The sequence below is a fragment of the Cavia porcellus genome, unplaced genomic scaffold, assembly GCF_034190915.1.
Source record: "Cavia porcellus strain 051 isolate PalLab524CR breed Dunkin Hartley unplaced genomic scaffold, mCavPor4.1 scaffold_3, whole genome shotgun sequence".
Taxonomy (NCBI): domain Eukaryota; kingdom Metazoa; phylum Chordata; class Mammalia; order Rodentia; family Caviidae; genus Cavia; species Cavia porcellus.
In genome coordinates, this window is record NW_026947486.1 from 81,829,047 (window position 1) to 81,853,715 (window position 24,669).

Below are 24,669 nucleotides of genomic sequence, written 5' to 3' on the forward strand. Positions count from 1 at the left end.
ATTTGGTCCATGCATACTTGTTTCTTTGGCTTTGCCATATGACTCAGCATTTCAACTCCTAGGTTTATACCAAAAATAACTGGAAATATATTCCAACAAATACTTTTACCCAAGTGTTTGCATCAGCACTTTTCCAATAACCAAAAGGTGGAAACAATTCAAATGTGCATTAATAGATTAAAAAAAACATGGTGTATCCATTTTATAAGTTATTCATTCATAAAAAGAAATGAAGCACTGATATATGCTGCAAGGTATATAAATCTTAATAATTATGGTAAATTAAAGATAAAGATACGGTAAATTAAAGGACCCAGATGCAAAAGTTCATATATAGTATAATTCCATTTATATGAATATTCATAGAAATGAAAAGCAGATTGATGGATTCTGGGGGCTTAGGGCAAAGGGAAGAGAAGTAATGGTTTAATGGATATAGGTTTCAAGTAATGAAAGGTTCTAGAGCTAGACAGAGGAGATGATTGTAAAACACTGTAAATAAGTATATTTACTTAGTACAGTGCCACTTAATTGTTGAAGTAATTGGCTTTGTGTTTATCACTTCCTCATTTTTTTAAATGGCACATTGAAAAAATAGTACAGAGGTCTAAAGCCAAGACCAAAATCTTGACAATACTATATTTCTTAGCACAGCTCCTGTCTTTCCAACATTCAGGAAGGTTTGAAGAAAGGTTGTCTTCCCCAGGTACCTTTTGCCTTTACATCTCAATTCCTGCTGTCACCATGAAAAGGGGCCTTATTAAGTCCTTCATATAAAGAAGTTATTAGCACAGGTATTAATATCTCTGTGACATACTGACTTTTTGTGGGGTGGGTAATGGGAACCGAACTCACGACCGGGCACTTGCAAGGCAGGAGCTTATGCCACTGAGCTAAATCCCTGACCCAACATTTTTATTTTTCAATATATGCATTTTGAAAGCAGACAAGGAGAATGAGTATGATACTTCTCTTAAAGAACAAAAACTGACAGAATTTTCTGCACTGTAACTTTTACAAGGTAAACTTGAAGGGACCCATAGAGTCTACAAAGTAGCCAGCATCTACTCCATTTGTGTTCAAGGTTGCTCTTCCACCTAGGCGTACAAAGCTATAGGAACAAGTTCCTAATCAGTGCTGAGGTTCTGCCTCTTCAACTCCCAAGGCGGGTGAGCTTCTCTTCCAGTCCTTTCACCTGCCTCCAGAGGAAAGTCTCCAAGAAAATGGGAACTGTCTTCTCCAAAGAAGTCTCAAGCCAGAAATAGTGTTTTCACAGGCATTTCACCAAAATCTTCCTAGGCCCTAACTTAGAGGAAATCCTTATTCCTCCTAAGGCTTCATCTGTATTAATACATCCCACACTAGGGATGTATTTTACTCAGGGTTTGGGCTTTCCAGGTGATGGAAAAGTAGGAAAGAGAAATGTGTATATGATGAAGAGAAAAGAGAGAAAGAGCCTGGGAATGGGCAGGAAGGGATTTTCCTTTATATAGATTCACCAGCAGGAGCACTCAGTGTGCTCTGTCAGTCCAGCCCCCTGGGGACTTGCTGCCCAAAACTAGAGGTTTTTGTTGTTGTTATTGTTGTTTGTTTTCCCATAAATTTCATTTTCATTTTTTATTATCGATCCTTTTGACAGTCTGGGACCAAATTACAAACTGCCTTTCTTTCAGGTTTTTGTTCTTCAGGGGCCCCAAATGGTTCAGAAACCAACAAGAGTCTAGGATCTGCCCGTCTCATTTCTGGGGTCAAAGGCATGAACTAATTCTCTAAGCACACATGGAACATTCCTTTAACGCTATAGTACTGGATCCTGGCTGCAGAACAAAATCACCTGGGGAGTTTTTTTTATAAACAATCACTGATGCCTAAGCTTCAGTTTAAACCAGTGAAGTCAGAATCTCTGGAGAAGGGGGCCACATGGGTTTTTGTTTGTTTGTTTTGAAGTGCTTTGTTAAGCACATCAGGTGATTCCACTATTAAGCCAGGTTGATCACCATAACTGGAAACTATTGTTTCCCTATTTAGAGAGCAAAATTTATCAAATTAGCAAATAGATGCTTAGAAATGTTTTCATGCAGAGAACATACTGAGTGCTGAGTCCTGGTGTGCCTTTGTAGACACACAGGCACAAAAGATTTGGAAGAGAGGAACAAGAAGGCTGGTAGGCTGAGGTTGAGGTTGAGGCTGAAGGCAAGACCTGGCAAACAGCTTAGCCTAGGGCTGGCTCTTCAAATGCAAAAGAAAAGAGCCTGATGCTTTCTCTGGAGGGTGAGATTCTTGGAGAAAGGGAGACTAGCAGAAATCTTGCCTACAGCTACAAAACCTCTTTCCTTCCTTCTCTCTCAAAGACAGTTAAAGGGAAATATAATCAAGAAGGCTTCTACTAAAAGTGTCAGGTGTAGGGGAAAATAAACTGTTTATATAACCAGGGTGATAGAAGAATGGAAAACATCCCTCCCTCCCCACCTTCAAAATGTGCCTATGAAACATAGGTGATTTATGTTAAAAAGTGCTATTTGCAGATTGATAATGTTACCTGGCCTCTTGGACTTGAGATGTTGGAAAGCGGATATATCCTTGAGGCAACTGCTTTGCTTTCTCCCTTCAAAATATGCATTTCCTTTGCCCTAAGCGCCTGTCTTTGTTCCCTACTCCCAATGAGAGCCACTATGGAACACAAAGTCAGTTCCTTCCTTACCATATCCTTAAAACCTCCAAGGACCGCGGCAGTAATGATGCCCAGGAACAGACCGACGATGTTGAGGATGGTGGCAGACCAGAGTAGGTGGTAGAGGTGGATGATGTCCTGGCAGCTGCTGACATCGATGTACTCATAGTACCCACCGGTGATCTCCACCCTGCTGCATAGGGAGGAGCACACTGCAGTCAGTCCCCCAGGAGCAAGCCACCCGGCCACCCAGGGATCTGGCTTCCAGGTAGCTCAGCCAAAAGACAGGTCGGTAGGTGGGGAGCTATTATCATAAGCATCATAACCACGTACTTGAAGAACAAGACATTATAAGTTAAGGTGTGAGTGTTGTCTATCCAAAACAAAACAAAACTCCTTCCTGCCAGAGAAACACTTGTGACTAGCAGTAATAACAGCATTTATTGACACTATTAGGCATAGTGCTAGGAATTTTACATATATGAATTCATTAAATCTATGATGTACAATATTGAAGCAACTAAAAACATGTGGCTATTTAAATTAACATTAACACTTAAAGTTCAGTTTTCCAATCTCACTAGCCACATTTCAAGCGCTCCATAGTCACATGTGGCTAGTGGTTACTGTACCAAACAGTATAGATTACAGCATATTTCCATCATCACAGGACTGAAAAACCTGTGCTGAAGACAGCACTGAAAAACCTTCCCTTATTCTGCAGGAGGTACTGCCACTGTTCCTATTTTGCATATGAAGAAAAGAAAGCATAGAGTCATTAAAGAATTTGTTCAGGTCATGAGTGGCAAATGTGGAATCTGAATTCAGGCTACTTGTGTCTTCCCTCTCAAAACAAAGCAAAGCCAAACAACAACAACAACAACAACAAAACAATGTCCTAACAAACAACTAAAACTGAATTGCTACGCAAAACCATGACTATCATCTTTGTGAAGAGTCTTTCATTGACCACTCTGTCCAAAGCCCTCCCTCACCTGGCCCTGTAACTCTCAGTTACATTACCTGCTATGGGCCAGATTGTACACCTGCACATACATGAATTCATAAGCTGAAGCCCTAATCCCCAGTATGACTTTCAATTGATCCTCCATATCCACAAGTTGTGCATCTGTAGATTCAACTAACCATGTGCTGAAAATATTAAAAGGTGGGAGCAGAGCAAGATAAGTTCTTCCTGTCAGCTTTCCTAACAGACATATCAGATTGAACGGCCAGCCATGCACCAAACTATTAGCACAAGAGCTACAAAAATCAAGTGAGAGACCATACGACAAGGTTTTAGTATAAGAAAATGAAATGAGGCATTGAAGGCAGGAAGGAAAGAATTTCCTGTGTCACCCTTCCCTCAGCTCCAAACAGCCCAACATGGCAAGTGGCACCTCTTACTTGGAGGAGAGAGAACAAAATCTCAGTCTTAGACTTAAAAGCTTCACGTTCATCACAATGAAACACAGTTCTGGGCAAAGTTCTACAATCCCTATTGCCAGGTCAATACCTAGCTCTAGAATTGCATTAGGTCAGGAGGCTAGAGACAGCTTCTACCCACCCTCCTCCAACCTGGGGCAGCAGAGTAAGGACCAGGACTACACTGCTGGGAAGCACGGCAGCAAAGTGAGTACAGGGCTTTGTTTCAGAGCCCAGTGCCAAGTGTTCCATGTTGAGACCAATGATCCAAATAAGACTAAAGCCCCAGATGCAGGCTAGAGCTCACAGAGTCTAGACAAGCTCTAGCTTCAAGCAAAAACCTTTGCACCTGCAAGTCAGAGAAAAGTTTCAGCCATACCAGTTCCAGCCTTGGAGTGGGCCTAAGGAACACCTACCCTGCTCCAGAGACAGTGTAGGTCCTTTTGACTGTGAGTCTCAGGTGCAACCCAATGTAGTGTTAACCTTAGTAACTAAAGGCCTATCTCTACCACCTGTCTCCTAACTTTGGACAGCACAGCTGTCTCTAGACAAGTGCTCACAGATGAGAATCAAGGCCTGCCCCAGCATTAGGCAGAACCCTGTACCACAGTGGGCAGGTTCAAGTCTTGACCTGCATCACTGCTTGCTGCAGTGTGTACGTAGTACATCCCTGAAACTGTGAAGATTCTTGCAATTGTGAGACTCAGGAATGACCCAGTTTAGATGAGCCTGGGTGGCCAAGTGTCTGCCTTCACCAACACTACCCAAAGTCAGGCAGCATTGTGTGGTGCAAAGCCACATTCACTGTAGGGGGACAGGATAGTAAGCAGAAGACTTTGCACAAGAACTTAATGTGGGGCTAATGAAACCCTCTAGTAATGGACACATCCTAATGTACCCTATCGCAGGCCTGCCTGTAGACAAGGCCTCTGTAACTGCTCAAGTTCCAGGAAAAGACACATCACTCCAGTCAATAAGACTTCTATGCTAGCTAGCATTGCCTATGGCTATTGCAGTGTTTAGGGCCATGAGTCCAACTCAGCAATAGGCAGCACATAGCAGTATAATAATCCAGTATTGTCCAGGACTGTGAAACCAGGGTATGACTCAATTTGGGGGCTTTGGTGGCCATGAGTGCGATACTGGAACCTGGAACTGATCTATCCACCGTGACTGTGCCCAGAGCCAGACAGCAGTGTCTGACTGTAGGTCAGTAAGTGTGGATGAGGTATCAGGGTCTATCCTGGCCCCAGAAAGAGAACTATAGATACAGACTGCTTTTTAGATACTCCTGTGGTTCATTCATTCTTTCTTTCTTTCTTTCTTTCTTCCTTCCTTCCTCTTTCTTTTTCTTTTTTGTACCAGGAATTGAACTCATAACCTTGCACTTGCCAGGAAGGTGCTGTGCCACCAAGATATATGCCCAGTCCTTTCTTTTGAACTAATACACCATCAGAGTATTTGGGACAAACCAGGGCTTAAATTGCCCTCTAGTACTGAAATAATGACAACAGCAGACTCCTGGCAGTCTGGACCTGAGTACAATCTAGTGCTGAAATAATGAAAGTAACTACAGGTTCAGAGGAAATAAGCAGCTTGCCTAGAATTTCCGGAAAGACAGGCAGGCACATAAAAAAAAAAAAATTACGGATTAGGAAGACTAGAATGAATTCTTGGTCCTTCAAAGCCCAGATGATGTTGCACAATAAGAAGTATCAAAGAGCTTTCAAAAAACCATGAGCTCATCTAGTATTCAAAATAACATGCCAGAAACTGACCAGGTAGTGATCAGTATGAGAGAACTCTCAGAGAATTTAAAACAGCTGTTTTAAGGAAACTCGATGAACCTGGAAGAACACAAATGTTTCAGTAACAGAAAGACTTAAAGAGATGGAAGCAAGTTTTAAACATTAAACACAAATATTCTCAGTGAAATTAAATATGCAATAGAAGACATCAATATCAAAATAGATCAAACAAGAAAAGCTTGAACAAAGGCTATTTGAAAATACACAGTTGAAGGAGAAAAGAAATAAAAAGGAATGAATGAAAGTTATGGGAATTCTGGGGCAGTATTAAAAAATCAAAATATTCAGGTTATTGGGGTTCTAAGAAGGGCTTGAGAATGTCAGAGTTGAAAGGTTTTAGTAAATGAAATAGTAACAAAAATTTTCCAAACCTAGAGGATGCAACTATCCACATATAGGAAGTTCAAAGATCACCAGTCAAATTTAACTCAACCAAGTCTACCCCAAGGTATCCTACAGGGGCTGGAGATATAGCTCAGTGGCATAAGTGCCTTCCTGCCAAATGCAAGATCTTGAGTTCTATTCACAGTATCAAAAAACACACCAAGGTATCTTATAATCAAACTCTCATAGGTAAAACACAAAGAGAAGATTCTCAAGGTTGCAAAAGAAAAAAAAATCAACACATAGAGTGTTCCAGTTCACCTAACAGCTAACTTTTCAACAAAAATCTTACAGGCCAGGAAAGAGTGACATGATTTTCACAGTATTGACAAAAAAAAATACTGCAAACCAAGAATACTGTACCTGGCTTTAGAAATCAAGAAAAGTTATAGGAAACATATTTCCTGGCAAAAGCTGAGAGAACATATCACAGACCTCCTAAAAGGGGGTTGTTCAAGCAGAAAGAGACATTAATAATTTAGAAGAAAATATGAGAAGATATAAAACTTACTAGTACCAGTAACTAAACAAATTCAGAATGCTGTAATATTGTAAGCATGGTATGTGTAAATTGTCACGTGGCACATTCTTTAGGATAGATTATATGATAGGCCACAAAGTAAGTTTCAATGAATTTAAAAGATTGAAATCCTATCATGTATCTTTTCACACACAATGCAATAAATCTAGAAATCAATAACAAAAAGAACCTTGGAAACTATATAAATATGTGGAAACTAATTTACTTTTGAACAACTAATGGATCAAGGAAAAAAGTCAAGAAAGAAATTTTTAAAATTATTGAAACAAATGAAAACTGACACATTTCCAAAATCTATACATATAGCAAAAATAGTACTAAGATGGAAATTTATAATCATCAATGGCAACATCAAAAAAGGAGAAGGATCTAATAACCTATCACCGCATCTCAAGAAACTAGAAAAGCAAAAACTAAACCCCAAATTAGCAGAAATAAACAATGGTCAGAACAGAAATAAACGAAGCAGAGACTTTAAAAAGACAAAAGACCAATGAAACAAACTTATTTTTGAAAAGAGAAACAATAATAGATGAACTCTTACAAGACTAAAAAAAAAAGATAAACGACTCCAACTCAGAGATGAAAAGGAAAATATTATAACTAACACTACAGAAATACAGAAGAGTTTTAAGGTTTATATTATAAATAACTATATGCCAACAAACTTGATAATGTAGAATAAATAAATTCCTTGGCACATGCACTTTACCAAATGTGGGTCATGAAGAAATAGAAAGCCTGAATAGACCAATAAAAATAGAAACATTGAATTAATAATTTTTAAGAAAAACTCCTATTGAAGAAAAGCCCAGGACAAGATGGCTTCACTTTTGAATTCCACCAAAAATTTAAAGAACACTACCAATTCTCCTTAATTTATACCAAAAAGTAGAAGAGGAAAAAGTACTTCAACATATATTCTCTGAGACCAGCATAACTCTTGATACCAGATGAGAACATGACAAAAAGAGAAAAATGTAAGCCAACATCTTTCATGAATATAGATGTAGAGATCCTCAACAAAATAATAGCAAACTGAATCCAACAGCACATTAAAAGGGTTTTTCATCATAATAAAGTTGGATTCATTCTAGGAATACAAGAATGGTTCAACGTATGCAAATCAGTAAACATGATATATCATATCAATAGACTAAAGGATAAGACCACATGGTCATCTCAACTGCTATGTAGAAAGCATTCAATAAAATTCAACATTGCTTCATGATTTTAAAAACACTAAAAAAAAATAAGGCATACAAGGAACATATCTCAATGTAGTAAAAGCCATTTGTAATAAGACAACAGCTAACATTATTTTGAATGGGGAAAAGCTAAAGGCTTTGTCTTTATGGTATAGAATAAAGGAAGGATGCCCACTTTCACTTTTATTCAACATAGTGCTACAGTCTTTGTCAGACCATTAGGCAAAAAAAATAAACAAAGGGCATCCAAATTGGAAAAGAGGTCAAATTGTCACTGTTCATAGAGGACAAGATCTTACCTAGAGCAAACATAAAAAATGTCACCAAAAATTCAATCAATTTTCAGGGTACAAATCAACATGCAAAAGTCTATAGTGTTGCTATAAAAAATAACATAATTAAAATAGAAATCAAAAAAGCAAACCCACTTACAATAGCTACAAAAAATAAAGTACCCAGGAGTAAATTTAACCAAAGAGTGAAAGATCTGTATTACAGTAAGAATTATAAAACACCAGAAGTGTAAAGATATCTCATATCTATCACTTGAAAGAATCAACATTGTAAATGTAAAATGTACATACTACCCAAAGCAATTTACAGATTTAATGCAGTCCCTATCGAAATAATAATGTCATTCTTTTCAGATCTAGAAGATGTTAAAATTTATATGAATCCATAAAAGCCCCAAATAGCTAAAACCATCTTGAGCAAAAATAACGAAACAGGAACCATTATGCTACTTGATTTCAAGACATATAACAAAGCTGTAGTAATCAAAGAAGCATGAAGTGAGGGATGGTGGAATACATCTGTAATCCCAGTACTTTGGGAGGCTGAGGCAGAAGGCTCTCAAATTTGAGTCCAGCCTGGGCAACTTAGCAGTCTATAAATACATAAATTGGGCCAGGATGTAGCTCAGTACAAAGAACCTGGGCTCAATCCCTAGAATCAAATCAAACAAAACTAAATACACACACACTGAAAAAACCCAAAGAAACAAATAAAATTCAACATGGTTTTGGCATAAAAACAGACACATAACAAGCAGTAAAACAAAAAGGCAAGCCTAGAAGAAAACCCCAAATGTACAACCAACCATCTTCAACAGAGGTGCTAAGTTCATTGCATTGGAGGAAGGATGGTCTTTTCATTAAATGGTATTGGAAAAACTGACATCCACATTCAGAAGAATGAAGTTAGATCACTATACCTCACCAATTACAAAGATTAAAGCTAATGACTTAAAGAATTAACTGTAAATAGAAGAAATGCCTCAGTCTATTAGAATGGACAAGGATTTTTTGGGCAATACCTTAGAAGCACAGAAATGAATGCAAAAATAAACGAATGTCATCATGTCAAACATAAAAAGCCTATACATAGCTGAGGGAACAACAGACTGAAAAGACAACATGCAAAATGGATATATCCGCAACATGCAATGTATAACTGACTAAGAACTCCAAAACCTCAACAGCAAAAGCTCAAATAACTCAGTTTAGAAATGGGCAACAGAACTGGAGATGATGGTACACATCTATGACCCCAGAACCTAGAAGGTGGACTCAGCAGGGTTGCTGTGTGTTCAAGGCCAGTGTGCGCTGCATAGTGACTTCAAGACCAGCCTAACTACAAAGCAAGACCCAGTCTCAAAAACAAAATGACCCCTATAATGGGCAATAGATCCAAATAGAAATTTCTCAGAATAAGACATACAAACCAACAGGTCCATGAAAACATGCTTAACATTAATCATCATTATGGAGCTCCAAGTCAAAACCACAATGAGCTACCACCTCACTTAGAATAGCTACTATAAAAAAGTTGAAAGATAGTAAGTGTGGCTGAAGACGTACACTTTTGGTAGAAATTTAAATTAATACAGTCATTTTGGAAAACATTATGGAGGGTCTTCAAAAAATTAAAATTAGGGGGCTGGGGATTTAGCTCAGTGGCATAAGCACCTGCCTTGCAAGCAGGTGGTTGTGAGTTTGATCCCTGGTACCGATAAAAAGGAAAAAGACAAAAAAAAAATTAAAACTAGAACTAAAATACAATCCAGCAATTCCATTAATACAAACTAAATCATTATGTGCAAGAGACATCTGCTCTCCCATGTTCACTGCAGTAACATTCATAATAGCCAACAAATGGAACATTAACTGATGAATGGATAAAGAGGTGGTACATATACAGAGTAAAATACTATTCAGCCATAAAAAGAATGAGATCTTCTTACTTGATAGATGGATGAGACTGAAAATCGTTATGCTAAGTGAAAGCAAGAAAGACAAGTAACATATGATCTTACTCATCTGGCCTCTCAAAAAAGTTGAGTGCTGTAATGAGCATGTAGCTATCTCTTCCATCAATATTGATTGTTTAGATTCTTATAAGTAAATTAGAGATGATTTAAAGTATACAAGGGGCTGTGTATAGCCTATATGCAAATACTATGCCATTTTATATAAGGGATTTGAATATTCACTGATTTTGATATTATCAAGGGAGGAAGTGGATGAAACCAACACTTACCTATACCAAGGGATGACTGTATTTATAGAGAGGGCTTTTCAAAGATAATTAAGGTTCAGTGTGGTTTTCAGGGTGTGGCCCTCATCTTAAAGGAAAGATCTAGAGAGCTCTCACTGGAACCCAACCCTGCTGGCACCCTAATCTCCAACTTCCCAGACTCTCAAATTGTAAGAAATTTTTTGTTATTTAATCCACATGGTCTATAGTATTTTGTTATGGCAGCATTCATGTACTAATATGTTCCTTTTCTATAATTTCACTGTAGCCATTCATCTCTATGTTGTATTAGCTTCCTGACATGCCTGTTTTGTTGTCTGCCCAACCAACTTAAATCTGAGCTCCATAAAGAAAGGGATTTAGGTCATTTTGTTCATTGCTATGCCTGACACATATTTGGTGCTACATTAAATACCTATTGGATTAATTAAATGAAAGTTCTATCTTCCTATATGCAAGATAGATTTTTAGTTTGGCCACTGGAATTAATCATGAAATTGAGACACTGTCATTCCTGAAAATAAACTCACAGTTAAATGCCCCGTTTTAAGACGGCTATTACAGATGTCTTCCCTATTATAAGAACACCAAAACTGGAGGGATAATCTCTCAGAGAAAGGAAGAAGGAATTAATCATGTAAGAAAACACTTTTAAACTTTATGAGTTAGTTTCTCAGAGGAAATAAAATTACTATGGTTATAGGACTGACTGTCAGAATGTTCAGCATCTCTCTATGTGCACCTGCCTGTGTCAGTGTGCTATGCGTATGTATGAGTATGTATGTGGATCTGAGCCTGGGTCTTGGAGAAAGATCATTAAACATACAGAATCCTAGCCCCAGATCAACTGTACAGAATCTGGCAGAATCTCTGGATGCGGGACTCAAGAATCTGTGTCAGCAAGCCCACCCATGTTAAAGCCCTACTATTTTCAATAGTAAGCTTCCATAGTGGAATTTTAAAGATGTTGAAATCCATCTGAATTTGAACTAGATCTCAATACTTTCAGAAACATATCTGAAGAGCATATTGGTAAGCATAAGTGTCCTGTGAGCTGGTACTCTCCTAGGCCTTGGGAATGCAACAGGAAGCATAAACAGATTACTTCTCACTCCCTAAAAGTTTAGCTACAAAAGGACTACCCTCTTAACAGTGCAGGCCTGCGTGTGCAGGTTGAGTGTAGGATGCAGGGGCAGTGCAGTTGCTTGGAAGTCTGTTTCTGATGTCCAGATCATCTTGCTTGCCTCCTGAAGCAACGAGGGTGGACTGCTAGTATATACAGACAGGTGGTTATGCCATAGCAGACTCTGGGATTAAACTGCATTCAAATCCTGGTTTTGATGCTTATTTGCTGTCTGACCCTTAAACAACTTTCTTAGCCTCTCTGTGTCTGGAGGATTTAATGAGAATATGCATGAAAGAAGTACCCCCACCCATTGCAAGAGCTCCCCCAAAAGGTTGTATCTACATTTTGTTTCTTCTAAGAGTCACCAGTTGGCAACGCAGTTCAGAACTGAATCCTGTGTGTAAAGGCACTAATTCTTTAAACGCATAGATCTTAACAAGCAAATAGGTGAGTTATTCATATAAAAGCCAACAAATAACTTTGGGCTGCAGACTGTGGCTCAATGGTAAAGGACTTGGTTAGCCTGCATTCTGCTATGTGTTCAATCCCCAGCACTGCAGAGAAAAAGAAAGATACTTAATAATTTTAGACAAGATATGTATGGTTTCAATATGATTGGTTCAGTGACTATTTACAATTTTAAACTGAAAGTAAAGCAAGAAAAATAATACTTAGATATGGTTCAGGTTTTCACAAATTAATGTGGTTTGTTTCTGTTTGAGATGCATGATTCTGTTTGGTCTACTCTCCAGCTAAGTTGCCTCTTAAACTGCATGTTTTGCCTTTTCAGTACCCCCACCTTCATGTGTCCAAGACTGCCAGGCACTCCTGCCATATCCTACTGTTGTCTCATTGCTCGTCACTAAATACTTCAACTATGCCTTCATTTAATCAAAACCTTTCCATGGCTGCCATTTACCTTCAGGAAAAAAATGTGTGACTTCTTCAGTCTACTGTAATCTAGCCCTAAAAACTTCAGTTAGGTTGGAGTCCTCAGAAGCTCAATACTGGCTACGCTAGGTATTTATTCTAAACATTTGCTCAAATTTCTCCTCTTCCATGGAAAGTACTGCCTCCTGTTCTAATCTCCCCCATGGCTTGAAGTTTCAATAGCGCTGGGTGTGGTGGCACATGCCTGTAATCCCAGCATTTGAGAGGCTGAGCCAGGAGGATCACTGTGAATTCGAGACCAGCCTGAACTACATAGCAAGACTCTGTGTCAAAAAAAGAAGAAAGAAAGTTAGTTCAACAGCACTTGCTTCAAGGATTCAAATCCAGTGCCCATTCATTAACTTTTCCCCTGGCCTTCCACAGCCTCCATTTATTCCTCTGACTTTGACATGTTACATATTCACAATTGCATTTAGTTATTAGTTATTAGATTTAGTCTAATCGAATATGTACTGAGAGCCTACTCAGTGCTGAGCACTATGCTACAACCAAGGCCAAGGCCACCAGACTAGACTGTCTATTGGAATTGTAACTTATTGAGTGCAAGGGTCATTTCTTACATTCCTTTGTCTCCCTCACTTTTGAGCTGAGTAGTAGAAATGTAAAGACCATGGGTAAATATTCAGTGAATGAGTAACTCAGTGTAAAGGCCGATTGTTGCATTGATAATTGATTACCTAATGTGAGCTTGCACTTCCTGGCTCTCAACTTGCTGGGCCGGCTTGGGGGCTTGGAGAAACATAACCTCTCTGTATCTCAGTCCCCACTTAAGAGAGGAGGAAGCAGATCTTGAGTAAGGCAGGAGGGCATTCTTCTGCTCTTCCATGGGGGCCTAGAACTAGTCAACAAATCTTGGTGAGCAGGCAGTGATAAGCTGTCACTGCTGGGCAGCTCTTTCACGGCATTTATTCTGTATGTTCTTTAAGGCCCCTTCTCTATGTTTCTGCAAATTCACTTCCTTAAGGAACAAAAAAAAAAAAAAAACCTACTGTATCCTGTTCCTTTAGAATATCCCTGCACATAGCGGGAGCTTCATAAAAGTTTATCAAATGAAGGAATGAATGGAAGTAAGCTGTCTAATTTTGTTACCAGCTGAAGCAATTCACAAACCACTCCGTTTCTTTTCATTCCCTTGAGGCCAACACACTGAAAACCAGTGATGTTTACTTGATCTCTGAAAGATAAATGAGTAGATGAAAGCCAGAGGTACGCTGACAGACAGATATAGAGGAGCCATGTCTTAGAGAAATGGACCTTCTTGAACAAAACTAAATGGAAGAATGTATGTTTGGTATCAACCTCACTGCCCCTGATGTCAAAAAAGGTCTGCGGGTTCCAGGGAGTAATGGAAGCTGTTTCTGTAGCACTGTACCAATGACTGCCTGATGTCTGTTCCCACTTTTTTCTTGGCCTTCTTTCCAGGAACTGGACTGAAGGAGTTGGCAATTGATTAAAAATAGGCTTCACGTGAGGAAAACAAATGCATTCGGCAAAATCAGTCTCCAGGCATCACAATGCTTGTTACTAGTCATATTTAGTTCTTGTGTTTAGGTCTCATTGGCTCTGACTGGAAAAGGCCCTGGGTCAAGTTAAAAACGTTTCCCTCTCTTATGGGAGCAGCTCCTCTTCACTCTCATGGCCTGGGTTTACAACCTGATGAAAAGCTAAGCAAATCCACTTCTACTGGCTTTGCCTTTGGCATCTCGGCATTGGAGGCTTGGGGAAGGGCACTGAGAGATGCCTGCAGCTGGCTTCCAGGCCTGTAGCAGGCAAAAACCATTTCTATGTTAAAGATCTTAAGGAGCAGTGTTTCCAAGACTCCTGCCAGTTGTGTAGTCCAATATTTTACTTTTCTGGTGAGAAGAAAATTCTTTTGGTTCCTTGTCATCAACGCTGTGCTGAAGTCAGGAGATCCAGATAAGATTAAATCATGTCCCCTGCCCTTTGGGAGCCCATATAGTTTAAGATTCTAGCTCCTCCTAGAATCCCTTTATTAATGACAACACTGGTGTAACTTGCTCTAAGAAAGGAAGGCAGTTATTATGAAGCTCAGATTCACAGGAAGATAAATTGGGTTTGAGCTCCCACTTTTAAAAAAGGGGGGGAAATATTCACCCGAGGGCTCAGTCAAATGGAATTTAGAGTAGACCTTGATATATTGAGTCCTTTTACAGAAACACGCCCACTGCGGGAAGAAAGGTGTGTCTGTAAGGAATGGCTGCGGCTCTCTCTGAGGCCTCTTCTCTCCTCCCAGTCTCCAGGAGGTCAAGAAGGAGAGGAAAGAAGAGGGAGGCGGGGAAGAGGAGTGAAGCAAGGAAAGAGCGAAGATGCCAAAGGAGGGGTAGATGAGGGAGCAGGTTAAAAGAGGGAAGGCTGAAATGGGAGGGAAGAATAGGGGAGGTAAGAGAAAAACAACAAAACAAGCTCAAGCGCCCACAGGATCTATGTTACAGTCCTTTGATCACTTTTGGAAGGGTGGGCTCAGGGAGTATAATTACAGTCAGCTCTCAATCATCAGTGCTGAGGAGGGAAGTCCCTTCTAAGTGTTAGTTATTATAATCACTAGGACACAAATAATTGAACCCCTGATAATCCCTAAAACTCATTGAAATTTCTCTTCCTCCACTGCCAAACCTTTCAAAGGAAATGAGACTGGCATTCACAAAGAGAAAGTAAAATGCCTTATGGTTTACCTCTGCCCCTTTTCCTTGCTTCTAGCCTGTGGTGTCTTAATGTTCAAGCCGGAGAATCCTCAAGCCAGCAAAACTGGCCCCCACGTATCAGGAGGAGGGAATTCCTCCCCTACTCCCTCCCTCCCTTGGCCTGGCTTTCTTGCATTGAGTCTGATAAGAGGTGTGTGCATGGGCAGGCACTGGCTGGCAATTGCCCCCGTGGGCATGGGTGTCTCAGGTCCTCTCATACTCTGCATCACCTTCTCACGCACATCTGTCAATTCTACCTTGAAAGATTGTCTGCTTTCTATGACCCCAAAACCAACTTAATCTAGCCTCCATTCTACATGGCCTGAATTACTGTGGTAGCCTCCTAGGTAATTCAAGTTGAACTGTTCACGTCTATCCTCCATGCCACCTTCAATGGTGCCTAGTTGCCTATGTTGTTAAGTCCAAAGACATTCTTAAGATCGAGGGATTGCCCACCATCTGACCTCCTAGCACACCTTCTGAAACTTCCTCTACTCCTCATCCCCTGACAACTCTCAAGCACGTCCTCCCTACTTCTATCTCCCTTTGGTTTGTCTAATTTCCTATCTTTTGTGCCTCAGTTATCACATGGCCTCCTCCTTGACATTCATATCCCCCTGCAAACTCTGACTTTCATTCATTGAGGCTGACAATCCCCAATGCACTCATCACATTACATTGCAATCAATTATTCATGTCTGTCTTCTCTGCTAGCTTGTGAGCTCCCCAGTGGCAATCTCTCTATTCCCAGTACCTAAATATGTTTTGAAAGAAAGAATAAATAATATTTTGGCAATTACAGGGTAGACAGCCAGAGTGGTTACAACAGAATAAGCACAAACCCTGTTCTGCCTCAGGGCCTTTGCACTTGATGTTACCTCTACTTGAACCACTCTTTCCCTGAGGATCTAGTACTTGGGTTTCCCTCTCACTTCTTTTGGGTATCTGTACAAATGTTTTCTCAAAAAGGCCTTCCTTGTCCAGCTGTTCTAACACATACAGACCCACATACACACACACACACACTTCATTAATATGTGCTTAGCTCTCTAACTTCACCTTGCTTCAGAGCTCTCATCATTACCTGGAGATAGCTACATAGATAGATAGATGATAGATAGATAGATATAGATGATAGATAGACAGATAGTGACTATTTCCCCTATTAGAATATAAGCTCTATGTGGCAAGCACTTTTGTTTGTTGTGGAATTTGCAGTGTCTAGAATGGGACCAGACACAAAGAAGTTGCTCTATATCTGTTTGTTGAATGCTGCTGAATTTGGACACAAACAGAACTGGATTTCACTCCTACATTTACCATTTTCAAATTCTGTGTGACCTTGGGAGGTTGTGTCTTTCCTCTGAACTTCAGTCTTCTCATCTGTAAAATGGGGACAACTGCATATATCATAGGTAAGAATTAAATGAAATCAAGTACAGTCAGTCCCTGATTAATACAGATACTTGTGAAAGTTCACTTCTCGAATGTTCCTAAGTTGGGTACTTACTATATGGGAAAATACATAGCACGATGCCTGGCACAGAGAAGGCAAGTGACACCTCTTGAGTGAAATTCATTTAAAGAAAAATGTCTTCTACTTCTCTGACCCCTACCACAGACCCTTCACCACCCTTGGCTCTTCTGGTCTCCACTGTGGTCAGACTATCTTCCTATACCTGCAGCTCCACACTTACTTGCCACAGTTGTAGAGATCACAGCAGAAGCAGGTGTTCCCCCGGATGCGAGGGGTGCAGAACCCACGGCTGAGGTGAGGGCAGTTCACCTAGGGTATAGAAGAGTCAGGGAGATGAGCTAGTGCTGGATGGGAGTAAGGACCCCATGAGATGGGAAATGCAAGTTAGCCACTGATGGAGATGGTAACGAAGGCTGTGAAATGAACACACCCACACACACACAAGAGGGATGGAGCTGGGCAGGGAAGTGGCCAAGGTAGTGTACGAGGCAAGACACTGTGTGACTGCGGCTGTGTTCAGCGTCAGCTGTCAGCCGTAGCCCTCAGCGCCCCATCCCTGAAGGGTGGAGATGAAGAGGTAAAAAGTGTGCATAGGAGGACAGAGGGAAGCACAAATGCACAGCAGGAAGTGAGGATGTGAAGGGGAGCAGAAATCAGCAGAGGTGAGAAGGGAGACAGAGGGGCTCTCACATGCACGCTGAAGTACGGTAGTACCTCTCTAGCTGTCTGGGTAAGGTTCCTCATAACCCTCGCGGAAGGAGAATTTTTGGTTGAGGAACTTATGACCTTACATAGGAAAAATAGGGTTAGGGGCTCCAAGGTTACAAGTGCAAGTCACAAGTAAACTTGGAAGTCATTAACATTTTTACAGTCATCAAATTACCACAAGAAAGCCATCACAATGAAATCAGGAGAACAGCAGTAACATTGAACACGTTTTGAGTTGACAAAACATTTTTGAAAACTGAAAAAAAAATTCCATTTACCATCTCTCATTGGAAAGAAAATTTCCAGGCTCCCTCCGCCACAGGAATGCGATAAAGTGTTTGTATGTTTGTTTTGTTATAGAGAATATTTGCAGTAAATAGGCACTCTTCTGTATATTGGATCCTTCATCCTAATGTTTGCTACCTTTCTGATTAGTACATACACAATTTTATTCCTCCTTTCTAACCCAAGAATAATTAGAAAAGTGGTACATTGTGGCTGGTAAAGCAAAAAGTGGGTAAGTGGATAGCAGAACCATAATAGAAATATCTGCCCCGATGTCTCAAGAATAGAACTATCACCCTGCCCAACTCCAAGGGCACCATTCGCACTATGTTTTACATAAAATGGCTTCCCCTGAAGTTGCACAATATCGTGGCCATTTTGCCTGCACATGCCTTCCTTTTCTCTTCCAAATCACAAGCTTATCATTTTTCCATTCTGAGGCGAGCTGACTTTCAATGTGAGGTTAATAATATACCAAACTATCAGAGTTCTGGGAAGCTGGAGGGAGAGCTTCACACTAAGGACTCCCTGGGTTGGAGAGGAACACGGTGTACCGAAATGAAAGCTCTCCAAAACTGACCTGTTGCCACTGCCCATTGCCTCTCATTTTGTCAGAGGCAACATGAAACAGAAGGAGAGATGCATGGGCAGGAAAGAGATACCCTCATGTGCCCACTCAAGCACAGATAGGCTGGCCTCTGGGGGCGTCAGGAGAGGAGCCAGTGAGCCTCTTCAGTCTTCAGGACCGTACTGCTCAGTTAGTCTCATCTGGCCTCAGCCCCTTGCCATGTGTGGAGGTCAGGCTCTCTTGTCTTGTCCAGACCTAGCATATGGTGGGGCTCCCACCTTTCTTCCAAGTCCAGGCAACCAAATGACCATCTACCAGGACTGCAAAAATGGGGGCCTACAAGATGTAGTCTCATTTGACCCTCTTGGAATCACAGCCACACACTGAAAGGCTGGCGTCCTAGGGCCAGGTTATGGCCACAGAACAAGACAAACCTGATTAGGTGTCATAAAGTGCAAATCTATGACTGTGGCCTTATTACATAGTACTATGTTCTACCTGTTGGACAAATACGTTAAAGTACCTCATTGTAAACCTTAGACTCATGAAAAGGAGTAAAAGAGATGAGGTTTCAGGTAAAACAGGAACTTTCTTAGGAGATAAAGGCATTCTCACTCAGGCTCACCTCTTCAGCTTCCTTCTGGGATGTTTTTGGGACATAGTGGCACCGGTTAGCGTAGAGTGGTTTCAGATCCTGAAAAGGGAGAGACCAAACTAATGGGGTTTCAGCTTTGACAAATAAAACAGCAGACTTTAAAATAGTTGAACACACACACACACACACACACCCCTCAGAGTAGGCAGTGAGTTGAATTAATTTCCAAAAGTTGCCCATCTAAAGGGTCCTACACTGTAAGAATCAGACAAAAATGTTTGATAGCTGCTTTCTACTGGGCTACTTGGTTAATGAGAAATTAGGAAATCGATTTGAGAAATGGGTTTCTTGAAATTTCCTTTCTGGTTTTCTTTTACTTGTAGACTTCTTCCTGCAAACAGTCCCCAGGGAACGGACTTAAAACTCCAGGTGCTGTGACATTATACTCCCAAAAGGAGTATAATGGAGCACAGCTCCAACAATGAGGTCTCATTATCACCTGGGAATGGGACTAGAGCTGGCTGACTTTTACATCCTGCTGTCATTTCCAAAGCTTTTTCAGGAGGGAGACCTCAGGAGACAAACCCCTGCAGGAAGGACACCTCTGATTGTGCTGTGGATCTTAACTCAACCGAACTATAAGCCATTTTGACTGGCCTACACAGATTAGATATAACCAGTTAGCTCCAAACAGACTACTGAAGCCTGGGAAACTAGGGTGCAGCTCAAGGAACCGATTTATCCCCCTGGCTTAGCCAGCTTCCTGGGGAGTGAACCCTCTGCGTGAGTTTGGGGAAGAACTGAGACAAGAGCCAGTGCTGCCAGGATACCTGCAGCTGGGGATACAGTTCAGCTTCAGGGGGGTCTCCTGCCAAAGGTATCTCAGGGCAGCAGGACTGTGTATACAAACTCGCCTTAAGGCTGTGGTGCGTGTGTCCAAGCAGATAGAATTGATATTTTTGCCTCTTCCTTCTTCACTTGCCATTTGCAATCCTTTTGCATGGTTTTTCGCACACGTGATTCAGAATTTCCTGTACTAAGCACCCGAGGACCTGTTGTTTCTGAGCCAATGCCCCCAGCAAGGACCTAGGACTTTCTATTGCCACTTTTTTCCACATGAGCCGCCTGGCTGCTCAATGTTCTAAAAGTACACTGCCCTATTAGTTCAGCCTGGAATCACCCTGGAAAGCAATGAGGGTTCTCATGCTCACAGCTGGCGAGGTTTATTTTCCATGTTTGGAGAAAACAGAGCTGTTACCATCTTGCTGAAGAAGAGGTTTGATATGCTGGTCATAGTTCTCTTGACTTTCCTGAGATTTTTTTTGTTTGTTTCGGCTTGTTGTTTTGTGTTTTGTTTTGGGGGAGTTAGTTTGTTTTTTGACTTGTTTTTGTTTTGAGACAGGATCTCATTACATAGTTTAGGCTAGACTTGAACTCACTATGTAGCCAAGACTAACCTCAAACTCAATAAGATCCTCCTGCCTCCACCTCCAGGGTACTAAGATTACATGCTTGCTCCACCCTACCAGGCTTCACCTTCCTAGTTTTAGAAAAAGCATTCGGTCACCGACTTTCCTAAATGAAGACAGAGGTGTGATCATAGCCCATTTGCTGCTCCTGGCTTCTATTCTTTATTATGTCCCAGAAGAGGACCAAGAACAACTGGGAGATGAGAAAAGGTCATTCAGCCAAGGCTTTTGACCTTTCGTATCTGTTAGAGCCACCAGTTTTGGTAGGAAGGGATAGAAAGGGAAACTGCTTCATATTGAATGTGCCAGGACCTGTTAGGCATGTTTATACCCTATATTGAACTACATTCACATGCTAATCCTGAAAAGCTACTGTTCTATACATTTGAAAGAAATGAAATGAATGGCATGGAAAGTAAAATGACTTTCCCAGTTAGTTAATGGTCATAGTAGGGAGTGGGGAAAGAAAGGAAATGCAAGACCAGAGGGAGAAGGAATGAGCACATACGGGGAATATGTGAAAAGTTAGGTCTTGAGAGGAAGTTCAGGTTCATTCATGCCAAAGGAACAGGGCAAAATGATTGTACAGGACAGGCTGGCTCTAACCCCCCCAATCTATGCTAGGGTCCAACTATGGCTTTCATTTAAGTTAATCAGCAAGTGTCATCATAGGCTAATAAAGTTTCCTTCCTCAAATGTTTGGGTGTCAGTGAGGATTACCAGGTGTCTTAGGTCTGGTATAATGTAAGCAGAAACATTTTCTTAAAGATTTATCCAGCCTCACCCCAAATCCCTGAATCAAATACTATAGTGCAAGTCACCAGTGCAGGATATACAGAGGGCCTAGATTCAGGCGAGTGGCTGGTCATTACAGGAAACTTCCCAAAAGCAGAACTGGGTTTTTGAATTGCTTTTCACTGGAGTTAATGATCAACAATGTTAGGAGTGTCATGGAGATGCCAACTGAAACCATAATGAGATAACGATTCACAGCCCCTAGGATGGCTAGACCCAACCAGGCCCGCTAGACTCAAAAAGTCAGATAATAAAGAGAATAATGTGAGATTGTATTGGAATCCTCATATACTGCTGGAGAAAATTCAAAATAGTGCAGTCTCTGGAAAACAGCCTGGCATTTCTTCAAAGACTTAAACGTAGTTATCTTATCTTAGTAACACTACTCTTGGTCAAACAGGAAATGGAAATGGAAATGAAAGTATATGTCCATGCAAGAACATGTACATAAAAATTTATAGAGGAATTGTCAATAATAGCAAAAAGATTGAAATAATATAAATATCCATCAAACTGATAAGAAGACAAACAACATGTGGTATATTCACACAAAGGAGCATTATTAGGCCATAAAAAGGAATGAAGCACTGACACTTGCTACAACATGAATAAACCTCAAAACCATTGTACTAAGTGAAAGAAACCAATCACACAATAACACATATCATAGCATTAAGGTGAAATGTCTAAAATATGGATCTTTATAGTAAAATAATATTGGTTAGTGATTGCTTAGAGCTGGGGAGGGTTAGTGAACAGGGAGGTAATAGCAAAAGGGTATGGGGTTTCTTTTGTGATGAGGAAAATGTAAAATCGACTATGGTGATGGTTGCACATAACTGTGAATATATTAAAAACCACTGAAGACCTCTAAATGGGTAAGTTATATGTGGTATGGACCATATCTCAATACAGATTTTTTTTTAAAAAGCAGGAGGGAAAAGAAGGAAGCCATTTTAGTTCATGATGCCATTAAATCTACTGCAAGCTCCTTAGCCACTGGGTTTATGTTGCCATGGAGACTGTCTCAGAATGAATACTGCTTGTCAAATGAGGACAATAATGCCTGCCCTACATATGTATCTCACAGGATTGCTGTCAGTCTCAAATGAGATAATAGATGTCAAGGCACACTACAAAGCTAAATGTACTGTACAAAACAAGGAATTAGTGTTATTAAGATGGCTTTTGTGGCCCAGCATGGTAGACATGCCTATGATCATAGCGACTTGGAAGCTGAGGCAGGAGGATCACAAATTCAAGAACAATTAACCTCAGTGAAAAGCAATTCAAAAATCCAAATTCTGCTTATGGGAAGTTTCCTGTAATGACCAGCCACTCACCTGAATCTAGGCCCTCTGTATATCCTACAATGGTGACTTCACTTTAGTAATTGATTCAGGGATTTGGGGGGAATAAATCTTTAAAAAAATGTTTCTGCTTACATTATACCAGCCAGTGAGGCAACTTAGTAAGATCTTGTCTCAAAATATGAAAGAGCTGGGGATGTGGCTCTGATAGAGCACTGTCTAGCCTGTGTAAGGCCCTGACTTTGATTCCCAATACTGGCAAAAAGGATGGTTCCTCCTGAATACAAAATAGCATGCATACCATGATTGACTGCAACCATAGTACAAAAATAGGCATATAATCATAGAGTAATATGCATAAACAATAGGAATTGCTATGTTAGGGCAGTAGAATTGTGGATGTTAAGAGTTACTGATGTCATTTGCTCTTGAAGGAAATATGAAGAAAAAGATGACTGGACTGCTTTCAGTACAATCAAAAGGGATGGGTCTCATAGAAGGACTTATATTTATATTTCTGGTCCTGAATGAAAACCAGGCAAGTCTCTTTTCTCACCCCTCTGCCCATAAATTACTTCTTGAGATGCCATTTTAGAGACTGTTTGGGTGAATGTTGATCCTATGGGCTTCTTTAACCTTGGCTCATGAGGGACTGACTCTTCAGTCTGAGAGAAAGGTCTAAGAAGGGGTTGAAATTGAAATAGTGATGTCTCAGATCATCCTAACCCAGATCCAACCATACCCATGATACTCCCTCAGGACCTTAATAATTAGCCAGTGATTAAAATGGGAAAAAGCATCATTCAACCCACAGAAATTCTGATGACACAATTTTGCTCTAATTCAATTATTTTAGGAAACATAACTTCCAAAAGTTCACACAATATTTTCATTTTCAAGATAGGTTCAATTAAAAAGAATGACTCTTTGAATTTGTCATGGACTCAGTAAATTACTGTGGCTCACTCTCGATTTTGGTCTATGGGATAGATTAAGGTTACTTTATGATTCCCCAATCCCCAGGCTCTTGCCCTAGGCTCCTTTAAAAATACTAACAATTCTCTTTGTCTTAATTACATTGGATGACTTCATTGATATAAAGACAAATATATTTATATTATAGGCAAAAGCTTTTTCAGCCTAGAAGTTCATCTTCTCTCTCTCTCTCTCTCTCTCTCTCTCTCTCTCTCTCTCTCTCACTCTTTTAGGCACGATCTCACTATATAGTCCAGGCTTGCCTCAAACTCATGGCGACCCTCCTGCCTCAGCCTCGCAAGTGCTGGGATTACCAGTGTGTGCCACCATGCCTGGCATTATTTGAAAGAAATCCTAATATTTTTGTGGGACTCTGGGTCCTCAGCACTGTGCTTACCCTGCTTAATGAAGGAGTTGGCCCTCGGTCGGAAGTCTAGAATAGTGTGAGACAGTGTTGAAAAGGAAGCAAGGGCTTTTCTAGAGGGCCAGATAGGAAAGCCTTTCTCCCAGGCTTCTCTAGAAACCAAGTACAGGCTTGGCACTGAGAGGTTCAGTAGCCCTTTACACCAGGTATAGCTTCTCCAGAGCAGGAAGCATTTGTCAGTCAGAAATCTAGGACTAGTCTCTGAACAGAGACTTTTGGTTCTGGGCTTTCTCAATATCCCCAACCACATTACTGCTCTTTAATCACTATTGTAGGAACAGCAACGCTTGGGTATGTGAGAAAAGTTGACTGTGGGCCCACAATATGCTCCTGTTGCTGAATCCATAAAACTTTCAATGGTCAGCCATAAAAACTTTCAGTGCTCTCAGGAAGTCATCTGACTTCCTATTGCTCTCTTGCTGACTGCAACCCTAGCACCAAGCTATTCCCCTGGCTCCTGTGCCCCTGATTTTCCCTTTCCAAATCTTCTCTGTCAAAGGTCTAATTCTAGCCCCGCAACCACTGGCAAGCTTTCGTTGACCACTGAAGTCTAATATAAACAATTAGGGCACCTGGCGTTTGTACCTCCAGCAAAGACTGTTTTCTACACGCCTGTGCAGCCATCTGTGTTCTCATCCTGACTGCCAGCTCTTGAGAAAGGGGATCTGCATTTTCTCCTGTGTGTACCACTCAAAGCACTCGGCATAGCACT

At 40.7% G+C, this 24,669-nt stretch overlaps 1 protein-coding gene across 5 annotated transcripts in view; it reads right to left on the minus strand.

Moving 5' to 3' along the window:
- Positions 1 to 24,669, minus strand: part of Tmem255a (transmembrane protein 255A) — a 60,073-nt gene that overhangs the window by 12,460 nt on the left and 22,944 nt on the right. For 3 of the 5 annotated variants that reach the window (XM_063246343.1, XM_063246342.1, XM_003465587.5), the window contains 4 exons: positions 19,015 to 19,083; positions 17,543 to 17,614; positions 17,049 to 17,137; positions 2,702 to 2,864 (listed from right to left, as the gene is read on the minus strand). In XM_063246343.1, coding sequence (XP_063102413.1) covers positions 2,702 to 2,864; positions 17,049 to 17,137; positions 17,543 to 17,614; positions 19,015 to 19,083 — 393 coding nt within the window. The remainder of the gene's footprint in view (positions 1 to 2,701; positions 2,865 to 17,048; positions 17,138 to 17,542; positions 17,615 to 19,014; positions 19,084 to 24,669) is intronic. The other 2 variants (XM_063246341.1, XM_003465588.5) reach the window with 2 other exon arrangements.